This window comes from Apis laboriosa, unplaced genomic scaffold (genome assembly GCF_014066325.1).
Source record: "Apis laboriosa isolate Shangri-la unplaced genomic scaffold, ASM1406632v1 scaffold10_cov145, whole genome shotgun sequence".
Classification (NCBI taxonomy): Eukaryota; Metazoa; Arthropoda; class Insecta; order Hymenoptera; family Apidae; genus Apis; species Apis laboriosa.
In genome coordinates this window covers 954,360-974,888 of record NW_025220804.1, presented here as the reverse complement: position 1 = coordinate 974,888, position 20,529 = coordinate 954,360, and the positions used below count along the sequence as shown (strand labels likewise).

The following is a 20,529-nucleotide window of genomic DNA, read 5'->3' as shown; positions in this document are numbered from 1 at the left end:
AGAGGTTGAGAAATAGTAAAGGAAAGAATTTTTGAGAGAATAACCCAATACACGCTGGAAAATTACTTGCTGAGAAAAAGAAGCGTTATCCAAACAATTGTCATCGATTGAAAAGCAGGATCTTTGGATTTTCATTCTGGGCGCTGCAAAGCAGATATAGTTTCGATCGATGAAGAAAGATCGATGAAAGTTGTTGAACGAGAGAAGACGAACCAGAAAAGTCTCCAAATTTTGCGTTATATTATATATATATATCGGTGAATACGTTTGCAGTTACGCACTCGAATTACGTAATTCGGGGCGTAACGAGTTGTACGATCGATCGAAAACGGATATGCCTCCTTCGCTCACAACGCCCTCCAGTCCTAATGGCTCGCGCGAAACAGGTGTCGATCCCTCTCCCCCTTCCCCCCTCCTCCGTAAGCAACGCCGCGACCAACGACCCGTGACGAAGAGAATTTGAGAAAAGGAGAAGATAATTGCATCGCGATAACGTTGGAGGATAATATTCGAATGGAAAAAAGGGTAGTAAAAAGTAAAAAACGATATATTGCAGTAATTTAACCGTCCGCGCTCGAATGGTGCGACTTTTATTACACTGTTTGATGACGATTTCGAGCGGCGACGATATTTATTTACGTGTTTAACTTTTTTTAAATATCGCTTCACGAATAGATTCCTAATCTCTTTATATATATATAATTTTATAAAGCGTAGGATCGCAGAATTAAATTTTAGTTTGACGGTTTAGTGGTTTAGAGATATTATTTTCAAAGTTTTCGAGTTTTGGGAGGAATACGGTAAAATGAGATTAGTTGGAGCGAAGATGAGTTTGATTTTTCGTTATTGAAAGAAGAAATTGTTTCTATTCGTTAAGAAATTGACGATAGGGAGAAGAGAAATAGCGATGAAAATAGAGATGCGGTATAAGAAGATGAAAAATAAGAATAATAAAACGATGAGAGCTTTTAATGAAATAAGAAAGGTGAAAGATATCAAATAGATATTTTATCGCGATACTTGCCCTGACAAACCGAGGATGCATCTTGGCAATTACTTTACTATTAAAACATCACACGAAACAACAAACATAGACTTTAATATTTAACAAATTTTTCTTCTTTACGTAAAGATTTTATATGTATGAAATCATTTCGAGTTAGCTAAGAAATTCAAACAGGTGTGGGAGAAATCGTATTGGAAGCTTGGAAAAAAGCTTGGAGCGCAAAGATTTATAATCAATAGTTCTAAAAAGTGTTTGTGTTTGTGCGAAAAGATTTTTTTTATTTACAATAGTAAAACAAATAACAAGAATGATTTTAAAATTTCTTAATTATTCTTAATTCCTTCGATCGCGTACCTGTTATAGAAAAGGCATTAAAAAAACCCTCTTTTCGATATCACAAACAAACAAATTTCCTCTCTTCTCCCCAACGAACATGAGATTCCTCGACACCTGTTCCCGATGTCTCTCCACCGCGGAGGAGGACGCGACTCCAGCCCCTCTTCTCACCTCATCCCCCAACGAGCCGAGCAGAAAAACCTCGCCCCTCGCCCCTCCTCGAGGATCTCGATTCCTCGCCGTGCTCCGTTCCCTCCGCTCCTCCTTGAACGGCGACCGTACGCCTCGATCGAGACTCGGGGAGATCCGTCGTAACGCGTCGAGGAAGATACACGAGGAATCACCAGCGACGAGCGTAGGAAGAAGAAGAAGAAGAAGAAAAAATAGAGGAAGCAGAGAAACGAAGGATTCGAATTCGAGAGGAGGAAAGACGGAGTGGAGGTGGTCGAGGGTTCGAGGGTTAACCGAGGGGGAGGAGGGGGAGTACCAGCAGGCGTTGAAATTTCTGATCGAGCCCCCGGCTCGGTTCAGGAACGACGAAACCTGGGGCGAAAGGAGGCGAGGAAGCTTGGAGGAGAAGAAGTTGAACACGTTGGATTTGAAGAGGATGAACACTATCGCCATTCCTGCGCTCGATTTTTCCCGATCGGCCGCCATTTTGGGTAACCGGGGACGGGTGGATACGCGCGGCAACGGGGGGGGATCCGGTTTGGGGGGGTTTGGGGGAGGGTTGAGGATCGATCTGTTGGTTGGCGCGCCTATTTTGAAGGGGAGGAGGGCGGGGGAAGGTGTCCTGTTCAGCGAGGGGAAAAGCGTGCGTTTCAAAGACGAGCAGGAGGAGCATGGCAGAGGGATGCTTGAGGAGGTGGTCGAGATGGGGATCGATGGAAAGGATGGTGATGAGACGAAGTTCGATCCACGCTTTGACGTCGCTGTAGAGAATGGTAATGGTTTCGCTCTACTCGAATATAATTAATGATCGATCTCGAGTAATGGAACAATTTTGAATCGCGTAAATTGATGTTTATATTCGTTTTCGTGAATTCGAGAAATTTTTAATCGACGACTGGCCTGCGTTGTGTTTTATTTTGGAAGATTTGAGATTTTCTTTCGGGAAATTGATCCATCACGAACGATCGATATAATTTTTTCTTTTTAATTATTCGGGTTATTCTTTAATAAAACGAGTATTTTATTAATATAATAAGGGAGGAATTGATTAAAAAACCTGCCTATCAGCGATCTGGTAGTCTAATGGTTCTTGACCCGGAGGAGAGCTGGAGAGACTCGTTCGAGTTTGCCGCGTTTTTAGGAGGTTATTAGGTTATTGAACTGCGTTAATTAACACGTTTTGCCTCGTGCAAATGCTTGGTAAAATGGAGCGTAAAATTTCAATTAGAGTAAAGATTAAAAAAAAAAAAAAAAAAAAAAACGAGAAGATTTCAGCAAACAATATATATCTCCATTAGGTAAATGGACAAAGTTCCAAGTATAAATTATTCGTTTAGGAGTAATGCACAGGAATTAACGTGTTTCCAGTATTGCGAAACACGTTTATACGCGTTCTTTATCGCGAAAGTTAATAATTATAATAAATTCGTCCCGCGTTAATGGGCTACCAGCGCAAATATATTAATCCAAGCGTTAAAGCGGTCATTTCGTTTCATTTTGATATAAAGTTTAAAAATAAGAGAATTACAATTAATCGTTTTACGATTTTTAATCGTATGATCTCTTTGCTTTATTATTGAAATTTTTATATACGAAAAAATGACAAATCGATATTCTTTGAAATCGAATAATTTATATTGGGTTGTTCGGAAAGTAATTTCGTTTTTTTTTTTTCATGACAACGAAACACTCAATCGAATTCGACAAATTTAATCTCGTAGCAATTTCTCGAGTCGTGTTGTTCGTCGGTTCGCTTCGATCGATGCCTTTATTTCGTTTTCGTCAACTTTAACCGGTCTTCCGGAACGTAGTGCGTCTCTAATATCAAAATTGTCGGAATTAAATTTTCAAAACCATTGGCCTTTTCCTTTCTTCAATAGGGTTCTTATTCTTTCGATAAAAATAAAAAAATAAAATACACCGAAAATTGGATCTATTGCATCTTGGTTATCACGCAACCGCGCGGAATCGAACGAATTTTTCTTATGGATAAATCATGAAATATAGCCAACTCTCGAAATATATAATAACGACACGGTTTAGAAATTGAACTGGATAAACGTTCGACAAGTAGCGACACTCGTGCGAAAAAACGAAATTATTTTCCGAACGATCCAATATTTTTCACGTGAAATCATTATTGCACTCGTTAAAAAATTATGTTCGATTTGCCTTAGGATTTAGTACCACACGCGAAAAACGCAACCGCACGGAATCGAATGAATTTTTCTTATAGATAAAGCCATGAAATATAGCCAACTCTCGAAATGTATAATAACAATACGGTTTAGAACGAAGTTGGATAAACGTTCGGCAACTAGCATTTTCTTACAAGTAAACCGTGACATATAGCCAACTATCAAAACGTATAACAACAACACGGTTTAGAACGAAGTTGGCTGGATAAACGTTTGACAAGTAGCGACACTCGCGTGAAAAAGCGAAATTATTTTCCGAACTAGGCAATGTCTTGGATGTGAAATCATTATTGCACTCATTGAAAAATTGCGTTCGATCTGCCGAATTTATTCCTAATCAAGGAGATGGATAAAAAAGGAGGGAGTTCGATATTCTGGTTCAATTAGAGGGATGGAAGGAAGTTTCGATATCCTTAAATCGATGAGTTTCAGCCCATAGGGCATATATGTTATTCTTTTATTGGAATAGAATGTTTGGATGAGAAATTGTTAGTGAAAGGTTTGAAATGGGATCGGTCGTAAAGTGCACGCGTGCGATATTTTTAAGTTCAATTTGTTGGAGAATGTGAATCGTATCGGCTCGTTTCGTTTAAACGACCAAACGTGCTCCAATGTGGTTTTCGTTCGAAACACCATTTTATTACGCTTGATTACGTTTCAACTCGATTTGCGACGCGACGAAATTATTCCAAGGAAAAACTTTGATCATTTGTGTCCTGTTATTTATGGAAAAAAAAATCAAATTTTTCGCTGCATTTCTTTATATATTCATCATATCACATCTCAATTTTAATTTTTTCAAGATTTTCACCTATTGCAAATAATTTACGAAACAAACGAGAGGACGAATATTATTTTTTATATCACATATTCAAATTATTCCTTATAAATTTTTCCACATTTTTCGAAGATTTCTATTAAAGCTTATTGAACACGAATGCTTCCAATTTAAAGCAGCAAGAATTAATAAATCAACAAATGGAACAAAGGAAGAAATTATCGTTCAAATTTTTATCCTAGTGTAGAAAAAATCTCCAAAGAAGCTACATAATCCCTATTAAAATTTGCATTGAACTCGAATGCTCTCCATTTAAGCAAGAAATAACAAAGCACGAACAAACAAAGGAAGAAATTATCGTTAAAAATTTTTATTCTACTCGATTCTAATTGATCAGATCTCTTCTTATTACTACATTGAATGCGATTATTTACGCGGAAAGGGCGAATTAAAGCACGGAACGAAGGAAGGAAAATCGGTGACGCGTGTCGGTAGAAATTATATAACGGTCGATTAATGTGGTAATCGAGGGAGGAACGAGATCGTACGAGGAATCCCTGAGCGGTTTCGAAGGTAGAGGACAAAAGATGGGAGCGCGGGCTCGGCCCTCTTGGGCCATGACGCCGCGACACAACAAGCCGCACCTATCGAACTCCCGTTAACACGTACCCTAAACGTCCATTTTATTCCATATCGCGTTTGCCACCGCGAGGAACCGATTGTTCCTGTAATCACCGATATGCCGCGCCACCGTACTCGATCGTATTAACGAAATCTTGATCGATCAAAATATGCGCATAATTATCGTAGATAATTAGAAAATATATAATTCGAAAATATGGAAAATCGAATTTTTCGGATATCAATAACTGAAAGTATGTACATGTTGAATTTTAGTAATTTTGAAATTATAAAATTATTTGTAAGATAATTATTGCTAATATGGAAATAATGAGAAGAAAATTTTCGAAGGATATTCGAAAAGTAATTAAAGTATGTACATGTTGAAAAAATGAATTGGATGATATTTGTAAAAATTTGTAAACAATTTCAGCAGTGATGATTAAAGGGAATGTATAAAATATTCGAATATATGAATTATATATTTTCTATATTTCGATAATTTTTTAATCTCTAACGTAGTTTCATTTATTATTTTGAATATATATATATATAGAAACAACAATCTAGATTTCTTTTATTTTATAATACATAATAATTATACGCGTAATTTTTAATTTAATAATTATTAAATATAAAAAGTCTCTTCAGGTTTTTCGAATATTCGAAATCGGAAAAACACGATCTATCCTTTTTTCACGAATAATTTCTCCCGTTTTTCCAATTCTTTATTCGAATAAAACAAGAAGAAAGGAAAAACTATCCGCCTCGACATTCGATACATTGATGGACGTCAAAAGAACGCTTGCAAAGCCATACTCTTGCAGATACAATTTCCAATATCACGAGAGAGAGAGAGAGAGAGAGATCTGTACGAAATTCAATTTTCTTCTGTCGCGTTTCGAATTTCCATTTTTTCCTTCTTCTTCCTCTTCTTCTTTTAGCTTTTTTTTCTTTTTCCTCCTCGCACTCGACTCGAGATCGTTTCGATTTTTTCGCCATTTTCTTTTTTTTCCTTTAATAATATTTATCTTTATTACACGGATGTTTTTATAACGAGAACGAATTAACCGTGTTTCCTTTCCGCTCGCACAACAGCAAAAAGCCGCTCCCACTTTTTATAATTATCGGTTTCGTCCTTCACTCTTCGATAATTTCACGTTAGCTCATCATCGGCCCAATTACGTAATTAAGAAGCGCAATAATGTCTCGCTGATGGCAATTTATAGTGCAAGGTTAGGACGGGGAAGAGAAACGAGATTTAGATTTCTGTTGAGTTGAGTCAGCGCGATAAGAGAGAGAGAGAGAGAGAGAGAGAGAGAAGGAGAAAAAAATAAATAATAGATAGAGGAAGAATTTATTTTTAACGAGAATAATTTCCTAATTTTCCTAAATTTAAATTTAGAAAAAATAAAAATTTCCTAAATTTAAAAATATTAGATAATTTTAAAAATAATGTCTACTCACGCAAACTTTTAAAATCGATTAATTATTTTAAATTCTTCTTCGACAAATTTTTTTTTTATTATTCGATTGGAAAACTCGTTTAATTTTTATACGATTTTTAGATTTTTTGCTTTTTGACGAATTTTATTATCGATTTTTTTAAAATCTATTTTTTTTTCTTTTTTTTTTTTTAGATCAAAAAGAGAAGATATTTATAAATTATGAGACGGGATAAGAAACTGTTTCACTCTTTTATCATCCCTTTCGCGTGATGTAAATCAATAATGTTTGCGAGAACTAGCGTCTGAGCCCTGGGGAGTCGTTGCATTATATCTGGAGAAGAGTCGCTTTTGAAATCTCAGAGGAGCAAAACCTAATTAGAGAGTCGTTCACCTTTGAGCAACAAAGGGAAGCGAAACGACGTAAGATGTTCGAACGTCGAGACGTCAAAATTATTCTCTTTCTTGTCTCATTTTCCCGACGTTCTTCTTTTCAAGATACGAGTCTCTTCCGTCTCTTCCTTCTGGCCACTTTGATTTTTTCAAAGTATAGAAACTTTGGAAAAGCTGTGGGAAGATAAGATTTTCATAAGTTATAATTTTTATAATCGATGCATTATATTTTATCCAAAAAATAGGGAGACTCAATTTAAAAATATTTCCTTCCCTCCAAAAAAAAAAAAGAAATTGATTTAAAAAAAAAAAGGAAAGTGTAATCGAAATAACGAAAAATCCTATCGTGCCATTCCAAAGTTAATATTTATCAAATCAAAGAAGAGGGTTAAAAAAGAGAGAATGCAACAACCGATTTAGATTCTAATCGTTCGAACTATTTCCAATCGAATTCGGGCGTGTGTCTATACACGTGATGTAATGAAAAGTGTGGAAAATGGATGGGTGTGCTCGGGACAGCAGTCGGTTCTCCCGCCATTGTTTACACGGAAGGAAGTTCAACTCGGAAGTGGCGCTATTCATGAACCACGTGAGAGGCGGAGGGGCGAAGAGGAGGTATACACGCACCTCGTGCGACGACGTGTATCAGATCCTTCCACAAAGATTGTTGGAACGTGTTTGTGCAACTGTGTTTCGCACCACAGACGAGGCGCGGTTGTGTTTTAATGCACATATGATCCGTATATGCGCACACGCTTCACCGAAAAACGTCATTCAGGGGTCTGGCCGCGCATGCGTACCTCGAATTCGCGTACGAGAACTTTGTCACTTGATACGCGCAGCGTTTCTCAAATTTTTATTCACCGATAGGATAGAGAATCGGTTTTCCTATGTTTTGGAATTACGAACAATAATTGTTCAGAATTTTAGTTTTTCTAGTAATTTTTTTAAAAGCGTCCATGCGAAAGATTATTCTATAATTTTGCGACGCGTTTAATGGGATTTACCGATAGAGTACCATTCGAGTATCGATCTTCTTTACGAACGATTGGGAAAATTAATTTAAATCAGTCTTGCGATTTATTTTATAATTTTTTTTCTCATCATTGTTTTATCATTGGAACTTTGAATTTAGATTTGATTATTTTTGGTTACATGCTTAGATGTCGTTTATTACAAACTTTAGGCAGCTTAATTTCAAATTATGGCACAGTGGATGGTATTAAATATTCATGGCAGGTTTATGAACTTTGTAAACAAGAGGTGTACGTACTTCATTTTATCTAGCACAATCCCAACGATCCATTCGCATCGCGATATTTTCTGTCCAATATATTCCAATGCGCGACATTGCAGAATTTATTTCAATGGATAAATTTATTTTTGCTAACGATACGTTTCCCCTTAAATAATTTATTTTCACCGTTTTTCACGGCTAAATTTGTAATCTCCTCGTCGATGAATTATAATCATACTTTTTCAACAATTTACACGAATTTACCAATTTACACGTAAAAAACCATTCCAACTCGAGAGATTCGCGAATATCTCTCGACAAAACGATAATAAATTTTCCAAAGAATTCGTAATGCGAAAAAATATAAAATATTCAAACACAATCAAAATATATATATTTCAAACAGATCTTTGTTTCGATTCTATTTTCTTGAATTTAGTTTCACAAAAATTTTCATTCTACCACGATACTTTTTTCTCACCATCACTTACTTTTGTTACTTTGCTTACTACTTTATTATTTGATGGCTCAAAACGTGAATAGAGGGAAAAAAAAATAATTTGAGAAACCCTGATATTCGTATAAGCATGTATACAAACAATACACGTTGGCGATACACGGGCGGACAGGAGGATCGGCACGCGTGGGTGGGGACACGAGTGGCGTGTTTCACGGGTGGCGGATCTGTTCGCGCTCAGTCCATTCCCGCGATTCATGGACCTTACAGGCCATGCCGCTGATTTGTGGTCCATCTCGTTCCGAATTCGTAACCGACTGTCACCGGACACGCGGATCTAGCGCGATGGATTTCGTATGAATCAGGTCCGCACGAGTTCCAATCGTTATTTGAGTTTTGTGCATTTTTTTGAAAAATTTCTTAAGGTCGATAAGGAAGGACGAGTTAATCCGTCCGATCGTTACTCATTATCTCGGATACGTGTCTTAATTTTTAGGAATAGGGATTATATATATATATATATTTTTCGAAGCAATATTTTTAACGTTAATTTGTTTTTAATTAATAAATAATAAGTATAATTAATAAATACATGATAAATAAATTCATGGTAAAGGAATAAAGTATATGGATAATAAGAAATAGAATGTATAATAAGTGATTTGAAAATTCTGAAGTTTGTCCGAGATTAAATAAAAGAGGAGAGAAAAGGAAAAATCGATCGATTACAGGAAACAAATATCACTTGTAATTTCAAATTAAAGCGCGATATCAACTCGCTGGATAAAGTAGTGTAACTGCTTAGATAAGGTAGAACTCTGTTGAAATCGACTCTTTTTCTTTCGCATCAGATTCTTTTCTCGATTTTGCCACTTTAAATTAGCAATTCGATGGTTTGACGTGAAATTTATTTTTCAGATGACGCAAAACCCGATCAGAGCTACGCCAATCAGAACGGTGGCCCAAAGAGTTCGTTGATCCAGCAACGGGACGAAGCCAAGAAAAGTGAGTATTTCCCTATTTCTCCTCTTCGACCACACTTTAGCCGATACATTGGAATGCTGGTCTGGCAAATTGGGTCATTGCTTGTTGCACGATCGCAAGACTACGTCAAATTTCTTTTTCTTCATTCTCTCGTTCGAAAAATATAAATACGCACATACGTAGTTTCGACTAACCAGATCGTAATCATCGTAACACCGTTTAAAAATTTCACGGATGTAAAATTAAAAACGCGTAACATTATTAAGCGTAAAATTCCTCTTTCTTCTAATAAGGATTATTCCTCGCAAATTTATATTACCTCGTCTCTAATCTCATCGCTACGAGAAAAGGTATTCGATATAATCACCCTCTCCTCGATTCGATTAATATATTTCGATCAGCCTTAAAATTCTAATATCCACGCTTACACTCGCCGTGCTTCGAACTTAAACGATTCTTCCCATAGTAAACACAGAAAGGAAAGAATTATCCTCCCTCTTATAATCCCTCGTTCGCCACGGAAACACGGGGTTACATTCAACTCGCGTTCAAACTCGGGCAAAATCCAATCCAATCACGTAAAATACCCGAGCCAACCTCGTACTACTCGTCGTCGAAAAACTAATTCGAAACCTCGTCGAGGGCGATATTCCTTCTCTCGCGCGAGCACAGGAATAGAGCAAAAAAAATAACAAGAAAGCGAAACCGACTGGAGGACAGAAAAGATTGTGCGCCAGATTTGTACGTAGGATCGAACGAATCTTCGACGATCGACGACGAGGAGGAGGAGGAGAAGAAGAAGAAGAAGAAGGAGGAGGAGGAGGAGGAGGAGGAGGTCAGCATGCCCACCCACGGTAAAAATCGTCGAAATCGAAGGGGTCGGGGCAGGAGGCGTGGTGGCGGCGATAAAACGAATCATCGCAGCAACGACGACGACTCGAGGGAAACGATCGAGGGGGGGAGGATCGACGTGGAACACGGAGAAACAGATAACGTCGAGGCGACAACCTCGAGTCGTGGGCATCGATCCTCCTCCCTACTGAGCAAGGGGGATAGACGCAGGATAGAAACGGGGACGATAGAGCCGAGCGTGAAGGTGATGAGGATAACGACTATAAGCAGCACACCGTTGGAGGCGAGAATGGGCCACATTAGGGGGGTCGGTATAGTAGAGACGGAGACGAGCGGTGGTTCGGGGAAGGGGGGCGAGGGGACGGTGGTGGTCACCGTGTCCGAGCCGCTCGACGCTTTCCCCCCACCGCCCGAAATTCCGTCTACGGCGGCCGATAATTCCGCCGCGGACGCGAGGTGGGCGGGGAACGGGGAGGGATTGCAGATTCGCGACGTGACCGACTGCGAGGTGGCCGAGGTCGATAACGTTAGGCAGCCGGTGATCGTCGAGATGGAATCGGACGCGGAGAGGGAGGCTGGCGGGAAGTTCGGGGGGACGGGTTCCGTTTCGAGGGAGGGGGAGGGGGAGGGGGAGGGGGGAGGGAGGGGGCAGTGTTGGGACACGGTGATGCCGCGGGACGTGGAGAGGAAGCTGAGGAGGTTCATCGAGGGCCTCAAGTTGCCGTGTTACGCGGGGGAGGAGGGGGGTGATTGGAGGGGTGTGTGCGAGGAGGAGAAGAGGGGGGGTGCGAAGAGGAGGAGGCGGGAGGCGGGTTACGGGCACTCGCAGGCGGCCAACAGGTTCTTGGACATTATTCAGGAGGAGGGCGAGAAGTTGTCGGAGGACGAGGAGCAGCATATCAGGGACTTTATCAACGAGGAGATCGGTAAATATCGGAGGGAGGAGAGGTGTTGGGCGAGAGGGGAGGAGGATTTGGGGGAAGGGGTGGGTGGCGGTGGCGGGGTGAGGATAAGTGTGACGTGCGTGGACGGGGAGGAGGAGATGGAGGAGAGGGAGAAGGAGGATCCTGGAGAAGGTTTGGAGAAGGAAAGGGAAAGTGTGGGGATTTGTGGTGAAAGGGAAACTGTGGAGGAAGGAATGTTGAAAGAAGAGGAATTGGAGAAGGAAAGGGAAAACGTGAAGATTTGTGGTGGAGAAGAAATTATAGAAGAAGGAACGTTGAAAGAGGAATTGGAGAAAGAAAAGGAAAAGGTGGAGATTTGTGATAGAGAAGAAACTATGAAGGAAAAAACGTTGAAAGAAGAGGAATTGAAGAAAGAAAAGGAAAGTGTGAAGATTTGTGATGGAGAAGAAATTATAGAAGAAGGAACGTTGAAAGAGGAATTGGAGAAGGAAAAGGAAAAGATGGAGACTTGTGATGAAGGAGAAACTGTGGAGGAAGGAAAATTGAAAGAAGAGGAATTGGAGAAAGAAAAGGAAAAGGTGGAGATTTGTGATAGAGAAGAAATTGTGAAGGAAGGAACGTTGAAAGAAGAGGAATTGGAGAAGGAAAAGGAAAGTGTGAAGATTTGTGGTGGAGAAGAAATTATAGAAGAAGGAACGTTGAAAGAGGAATTGGAGAAGGAAAAGGAAAAAATGGAGATTTGTGGTGGAGGAGAAACTGTGGAGGAAGGAATGTTGAAAAAAGAGGAATTGGAGAAAGAAAGGGAAAACGTGAAGATTTGTGGTGGAGAAGAAATTATAGAAGAAGGAACGTTGAAAGAGGAATTGGAGAAGGAAAAGGAAAATGTGGAGATTAGTGATGAAAGAGAATCTATAGAAAAAGTAATATTGAAGGAAAAGAAGGTTAGTAATGGAGAAGAAGTTACAGAAGGAGGAATATTGAAGGAAAAGGAGATTAGTAATGGAGGAGAATTTATAGAAGAAGGGATATTAAAGGAAAAGGAGAATGTGGAGGTTAATAATAGAGGAGAATCTATAGAAGAAGAAATATTGAAGGAAAAAGAGAATATGGAGGTTAATAATGGAGAAGAATTTATAGAAAGAGGAATATTAAAGGAAAAGAAGATTAATAATGGAGGAGATTTTAATGGAGAAGAAGGGATATTAAAGGAAAAGGAGAATATGGAGATTAGTAATGGAGGAGAATCTATAGAAGGAGAAATATTGAAGAAAAAGGAGATAAGTAATGGAAGAGTATCTATAGAAAGAGAAATAGTAAAAGAAAAGGAGAATGTGGAAATGAGTAATGGAAAAGAATCTATAAAAGGAGAAATATTAAAGGAAAAGGAAATTAGTAATGGAGGAGAATCTATAGTAGAAAGAACGTTGGAGGAAGAGGAATTAGAAAGGAAAAGCATAAAGATAAGTGATGGAAAGGAATATGTGGAGAGAAAGAAAAGAAAGGAAGAGCGTGAAGAAAAGTCTGAAAAAGTAATTGAAAGTGAGATATTGGAAACAAATAATGAAAACACGAATCTAAATGAATCCGAGTTAAAAATTGAAGAGAAAATTTCTGTCGATAAAAAAGGAAAATTAGACGAAACGGATGAAACGTTAATCGATATGAAATCGATACACTATCGTATTTCCGACACTTCAAACATCAGTGAACGCACTGTGACGGAAAACGTAGAGAGTATAGAAGAAGAATCGAAATTGACCGAAAATCGAGACGTTTCGATGGTGAAATCGAAAGAAATCGAGGTATTAAAAATAGACGGTGATAGAAAAATCGAGAAATCTGTGGAGGGAGGAAAATTGGATTTGGAAAGTGAAGCAGAAGATTTCGAGGCATTAACCGTGAAGTCAAAATTAACGGAAGATGACATAGATTCCAAAAGCGAAACGTTGACTAAGCAATTTCTAAAAAAAGAAGAAGAAGAAGAACCATCTTCGAAAAATAATATCGCGCAAATTTCCAAGACCGACGAGGAATCGGATCGATTAAACGAAACTAACGAAAAATTGGAGCAAAATAAGCGATCGACGACGAGTTATCACGAATCATCGATCTCGAAATCAATTTTGAGAAAAATCACGAGCGAAGAAGTGTCTTCGTTGACCAAAGATTCGTACGAAATTTCACGCGACACGACGGGAACGAAGAGGAAACGTCCTCCAACGCCGCCGAAAAGATCGTCCAGCCTCGATTTCCAAGAAAGATCGTCTCCGCTCCGTGAAAAAAGGGAGAGCAAAGAGAGCATTGGGGAGATGGAGGACACAGCTACCTCCTCGGGATTGCATCGAGATTCCACGGAAAGTTGGACGACGAGGGAAAATATTGGCACCACGAGAACATTATTGACGATAATATCTCAGAGTGACGCTGGCGTCGAAAATATTCGCGACACCTTAAGCAACGTGGACACCGTCTCCCTATCCGAGAGGGACAACATCTTGGACGATTTGAAGGAGTTTGGGGGGAGGAGTGTTTGTCTCGAGAACGACGACAACACGGACGAGTTGCGCAAGTACGTGGAGAATGGCGCCAGGCTTGGCAATGGCGCAAGTTCTGAAATAAAGCGTGACTACTTGCGTCGAGAGACACGCGAAAAATCGCCGGTGTCCGTGTCGTGTACGAAACAGAGCGTGGACGGGCTACCCGTGAAAGGAGTAGCGAAAATTGTCATGGAGCAATGTCGGGAGGAAAAATCGTTGGGCTCCGGTACGAGTTCGAAACTTGGAGAGAGAGAATCCGTGGAAAGAATAGAGAAAATTGACGTGGAATCTCGAGAGACGCGGGAAGAATCAACGGCGTCCATTTCGAAACGAAGCGCGAACGCACCCGTGGAACGAATAGTGAAAATTGACGTGGAATCGTCTACGATCGACGAATCCGACGAAGCGAGAATTTCCGAGAAATTTGAAGAAAAAGAAAGGAAAAAGATTTCTGACGGAAAACCTGTGGAAAAAATAGTGAAAATTAACGTAGAATCGTCCAGCGAAAAATCGGACAAAACGAAGATTTCCAAGAAATGTGAAGAGGAAGAAAAGGTTTCGTACGAATTACATGAAAAGTCACTAGAATCCATGTCGATAAAACAGAGTGTAGAGAAACCTGTGGAAAGGATAGTGAAAATTGTCATGGAGCCATCTTCTATCGACAAATCTGATAAAGTGAAAATTTCTGAGAAAGAGAAAGAAAGGAAAAAGATTTCTCATGAAAAACCTGTCGAAAGAATAGTGAAAATTAACGTTGAATCGTCCACCGATGAATCTGACAAAACGAAGATTTCCAAGAAATGTGAAGAGGAAGAAAGGAAAAAGGTTTCGTACGAATTACACGAAAAGTCACTAGAGTCTATATCGATGAAACAGAGTGTAGACAAACCTGTGGAAAGAATAGTGAAAATTAACGTAGAATCGTCCACTGAAAAACCGGATAAAGTGAAAATTTCTGAGAAAGAGGAAGAAAGGAAAAAGCTTTCTGACGGGAAACCTGTCGAAAGAATAGTGAAAATTAACGTTGAATCGTCCGATGAATCTGATAAAACGAAGGTTTCCAAGAAATGTGAAGAGGAAGAAAGGAAAAAGGTTTCGTACGAATCACACGAAAAGTCCTTAGAGTCCATATCGATAAAACAGAGCGTGGACAAACCTATAGAAAGAATGGTGAAAATTTCTGAGAAACAGGAAGAAAGGAAAAAGATTTCTGACGAAAAACCTGTCGAAAGAATAGTGAAAATTAACGTTGAATCGTCCATCGAAAAACCGGATAAAACGAAGATTTCCAAGAAATGTGAAGAGGAAGAAAAGATTTCGTACGAATTACACAAAAAGTCACTAGAGTCCACGTCGATAAAACAGAGCGTGGATAAACCTATAGAAAGAATGGTGAAAATTTCTGAGAAACAGGAAGAAAGGAAAAAGGTTTCCGAGGGGAGACCTGTCGAAAGAATAGTGAAGATCAACGTGGAATCGACCGGAAAACCGGACAAAGCGAAGATTTCCGAGAAAGAGAAGGAAAGAACGAAAAAGATTTGTGACAAGAATGGGAGGGGAGACGAGGTTGGACCGAGACAAGAGGTGCACTCTCGTCATCATCGCGTTCACAAGAAGATCGTGAAGAACGAGACGTCGAGCACGACGACCGTCGAAACGACGACTGGCGACAAAGAGCGCGGTAACAAGATGGAAAGTTCGAGGGAACTCACTACGAGCGAGGAAGAATTCGAGGAGATTTACAAGTATTCCACTCGTATGTCCGACGATGAACTACAATCTCCCGCGTTCAAAACTAGCCATGACGAGAGAAAGGAAAAGGATAGGCGCGACACTCCTTCCGAAATATTAAATTCCACTCTGAGCAACGACGAGGCGCGATCTCATCGCGCGCGCAAACAAGATGGAAGGGGAAAGGATTCTCCCTCCCAGAAAATATCGGATTCGTCCACCATCACCGATCCTACCACCGCGTTCCACGGCCCTATGGAAGCGTGGCAAGTGGACATATTCTCCATAATAACCGAGGAGGCGAGGAAAAGCAAATTGAGACGAGAGATGGAATCGTCGCGCGGAGTACCCCCCACTCCCGCCTCCCAGGACCTCTACTACGTACCGATCGAGAGTGGTTCTACTTACCGGAAGAGTAAAAGTAACAATTTCGACGAGGGTCCCGTTGAATCGTTGAAAGATATTTGCATCAAGAAAATCTTGTCCATGCCGTACGGTCTCCACGTGATCAACGAGATCACCGTGCCGAGATTTAACGTTTTCGAGAATCTAGGATCCGAGGTATCGAAATTTCCAACTAGAGGGATTCGCACCGCGCAAAAAGCTACGACATCTTTGAACCGTGTCGACGAGAATACGAAGAATACTTGGCTCGGTTTATCGACCTCGACGGATCCCAACCTGCTCGTCTGCCTTTCCCCGTCCCAACGGAGAACCGAGATAAAGGCAACGGCGGACAATTTGCTCGATTTGCACGAAAAGTTCATCAACAGGCGCAATTACTTCGACGAGGAACCTCCTCCCCGAGTCCCCCCCGCCAGATATCGGGTGGAGGTGGTGGGCCCGAAGGAGGAGAAGAATAGTAAACACGGGGCGGAAGAGTGGAAAGGAGACGAGAGGGGGAACAGATTGTTGGAAATTATCAAGGAGAATTCGGATAAGAGGAGCGGCACCAAATCGGTCACGTTCGAGGAATCGAGCCAATCGGGATCCCGTAACGCGGACGGGGTCCCGACCTTTGACAGTGGTCGGCAGCGGCGTGCGAAAGTCACTAGGTTGTGCGACTGGCTGAACTTGGCCAGGCTCGATCGTCAGTCGTCGAGATCGCCTCGCCACGCGACACCGCTCCCCGATGATTTATTAATAGAATCGTCGGGCGAGGGGGGGCAGGAGCGCGATAACGAGCCACTCGTTGCATCGAGCGCGATCGTTAAACGGTTAGACATGCCTCGATCTGTCCACTACTCTTCTTCCTCGACGCCGTTCGGCAAGAGTCCTTCTTCAACGTTGAACAGCGCCGTCATCGACAAATCGGTTCACTTCGTCGACTCCTCCTCCATGGAGAACCCTCCTCAGAGGCCGGATCCGCCTTTAAGAAGCTCGACGCCGTTCAGAAAGAGTCCTTTCACGTTCAACAGCGCCATTATCGACTCCTCTTCGATGGACAATCCTCCCAAGAGGCCGGATCCTCCGTTCACAAAGAGTCCTCTGACGTTCAACAGCGCCATTATCGACTCTTCCTCCACGGAGAATCCTCCTTTCAGAAGCTCGACGCCGTTCAGAAAGAGTCCTTTAACGTTGAACAGCGCCATCATCGACAAATCGGTTCACTTCGTCGACTCCTCCTCCATGGAGAATCCTCCTCAGAGGCCGGATCCGCCTTTAAGGAGCTCGACGCCGTTCAGGAAGAGTCCTCTGACGTTGGACAACGCCACGATCGACTCCTCCTCCATGGAGAACCCTCCTCAGAGGCCGGATCCGCCTTTAAGGAGCTCGACGCCGTTCAGGAAGAGTCCTCTGACGTTGGACGGCGCCATCATCGACTCCTCCTCCATGGAGAATCCTTGTTTAAGAAGTTGGACGCCGTTGGGAAAGAGAAGTCCTGTGAAGAGCGGGAAGATGGAGAAATCGAGGCGCGAGCCGCGTTACAACGTGAACCCGGCGTTGATCGACGACAGGGTGGAGGTGCCGCCGAGAGCGAAGCGCGTTGTGAGCGTGGACAGGTCTTGCATCGACACGACCAGCATTTTCGACCAGAACCCGCCCAGAAGCCACCTGGAGCCGCGCAGATACGGGAACGAGGAGGGCGTGAAACACGTGGCCGCAGCCGAGATCATGGAGGAGTTGAAGAAACTTCAGAACGAGACCGAGGAACAATTGGAGGGAGCACGTGGCTCGTTGCCTTCTCGACGATACGTCGCGCGCCAGTTGAGGTACATAGAATTGTTGGAGAATCAGTTGAAGAACGTGATATTGGCGGAGGAGGAGGAGAGGGAGGCGTTGGAGGAATATCGCGCCCAAACGAGGGAAAAGAGGGGAGATGGAAGAAGGAGCAAAAAAGAGGAGGAGGAGGAGGAAAGTTCTTTTTGGAAACGAGGGGACGAGGCCAATGACGATTCCAGGAAGGTGGAGAGCGAGAAATGGGAGGAGGGATCGAAGGAGAGATCGAAGGAACGCGGGCGTGGAGATTTGGATCGAGGAGAGGAGAACGGTTTCCACGAGGGAGAGACTCGGGAGAGGATGGTGGAGCGGACGCGTGATTCGGTGATTGCCAAGGAGGGGGAGGGGGAGGGGGAGTTGAAGCGTTGGGGAGGAGGAACCGGTGGGAAGGAGGAGGTGGATGGCGGGAGGAGGATCGGTAAGGTTGGGAAAATGGTGAGAATCGAGGAGAGACCGAGGTCCTCGTCCTCGGTGGTGGTGAACGGCGAGGCGTTTCGTAGACGGATGTACGACGAGTACGTGCACAAGGTCATGGAACGAGAGGAGCGGAAGCACCACAAGGTGGTGAAGATCAGCACGCACGAGGATCTTAAGAAATTCGATCATAAGAGCGATAAGAGCGGTATGACCATCGTCGAGAGGGAGTTCATCGAGAAGGCGAGGAACAGGTTGAACAAATTTGGGATTAATTTGGACGAGAGCGAGACGGAGAGTGAGAAGGATAAGAAAGGTGGCGGTAGAGGGGGAAGGGAGAGAGAAGGGGGGGAGAAAAGAGTGGAGAAGAAGAAAGAGGAGGAGGAGGAGGAGGAGGAGGAGGAGGGTGTCGTAAAGGCGAAATGTTTGATCGATGGAAAGGAGTTCGAGGACTCGAAAAAATTGCCCAAGCATCTGCAAGAATTCCTCGATATGCCCGCCAATTTCGACGATGGTGAGTCCAGGTGAAAAATGGAGGATTGTGCTGTGTTTATATCTCGCCGTTGTTTTTTTTTTTTTTTTTTTTTGCTGAGGATTGAAATATTTCGAGATTGATCGCCTGGATTTTTGGATTTTTTTTTAGTTTTTCCTGTTTTTTTTTTTTGAGGTATACACGAGAGAGAGGCGTGTCGAATATTGGATGTAACAATTACTAATGGCACGTTTCGTAAAATTGGATTGCATTGTTGTGGGTAGGTATCCGAGTGCTTGTCGTATTGCTCGTTACTAACTCGACGAATTGGATTTTTTTTTTTTTTTTAATTGACGATCATTTTATATCTAGTTTATTCCTCCCCTTTGAAAAATTTATCGAATTATATTAATTTATACTGAAGATATTCGTCGGGGAAATATAATTTTGATTTTCACTTTTATAAACAAAAAATTTAAATATTCGACGAAACAATTACTTAACTCGTTATTCGTATTACCTGTTTTTCCACACACGGATATAATTTAATAACGAGAGGGAGATTTAATTGGAAAAAAAAGTTATTTCAAAAGGGGTTTAAACTCCTTATTACTCGTCACAATGAAACGTGAAATAGGATGGCAGAAAGGGTATTATACGATGAATCGATAGACGGGAAGAGCGGATCGTTTTCCCGCTAATAAAGTGGGAAATGCCGAGAGATAAGTTTGTTAGGTTTCGCGTGGGTCGTAGGTTATCGTTACAACTAGAACGCCGAGACCAAACTCTATAAGAATTTCCGCCGTCGTAAATTTTTATACGTTCTATATAAATGGTAAAATTTTACGTACTATTTTTATTCTCGTGACACAACACAAGTTAGAGAAATATCTGGACCGATTGGAAAGCATACCGCTATGGGAATAATATATATATAGAAAATTTCGAGTAGTAAAAATTTTATCGGATTTTTATTTTAAAAATTTTTTTATTAAATATCGAAGACGCGCTTTTATGAAAAGCATTGGTAATAATTATTCGGGATTTAAAAAAAAACACACTAGGTTCAAGAAACTAACGATAATTATTCATAAAATTAAAAAAAAAAAAGTAACATTTACTTGGGAGTAAATGTAAAAATATGTGCAAGCAATAATCATTAAGAATCGAAACATTAACGTAAACTAACACTTGAACGATTGAAAGCATAAAATGTATACTAGCAATAATTGATCAAAAATAATAATAAGTACTCACAATTAAGATAAACGACGAAACTATATATATATAATTTTATTAGAGACAAAAAAGTTAAATGCCCTTACTAACAACTCCCCCCTCCCTTCCTTCCCCTTCCTTTCCTTCCTCCCCACCACCGAAGGATCCAATTTACGTCCAAAACTCAACGATTTATTTCTCCTCCGAATGTCCGAGCCTGGTCGGTTGCAACGCGATTATGATTCATTCGAGAATGAGAATCTAAATATAGGTCTCGGGAAAAATAGGGCACCAGCTTCTCTCTCGTAGTAAAACGTCCAGCTTCGCGGCTTAGGAACCGGTCCTCCCTCGATTTTCGCTATTTCCGACGAATTGCGACACGCGTACATCAATCCTCTCCCCTCCCCTCTCCTCCCTCGAGACCTTCACCCTTTTCGATCCCCCACCAGAACTAGAACGAGGTGGGAAGAAGGAATCGAAATAGACGTTCGAAGTAAATATTTCTTAACGTGATGAGTGGCGGGAAGTGATGGTTAACTGGCCTTTTTCGA

The 20,529-nt window shown here is 41.3% G+C and overlaps 1 protein-coding gene across 1 annotated transcript in view; it reads left to right on the top strand.

Moving 5' to 3' along the window:
- The window catches only part of LOC122710940, a 111,802-nt gene that overhangs the window by 46,709 nt on the left and 44,564 nt on the right, over positions 1 to 20,529 (top strand). The window contains exons 5-6 of the mRNA XM_043929211.1: positions 9,561 to 9,647; positions 10,364 to 18,802. Coding sequence (XP_043785146.1) covers positions 9,561 to 9,647; positions 10,364 to 18,802 — 8,526 coding nt within the window. The remainder of the gene's footprint in view (positions 1 to 9,560; positions 9,648 to 10,363; positions 18,803 to 20,529) is intronic.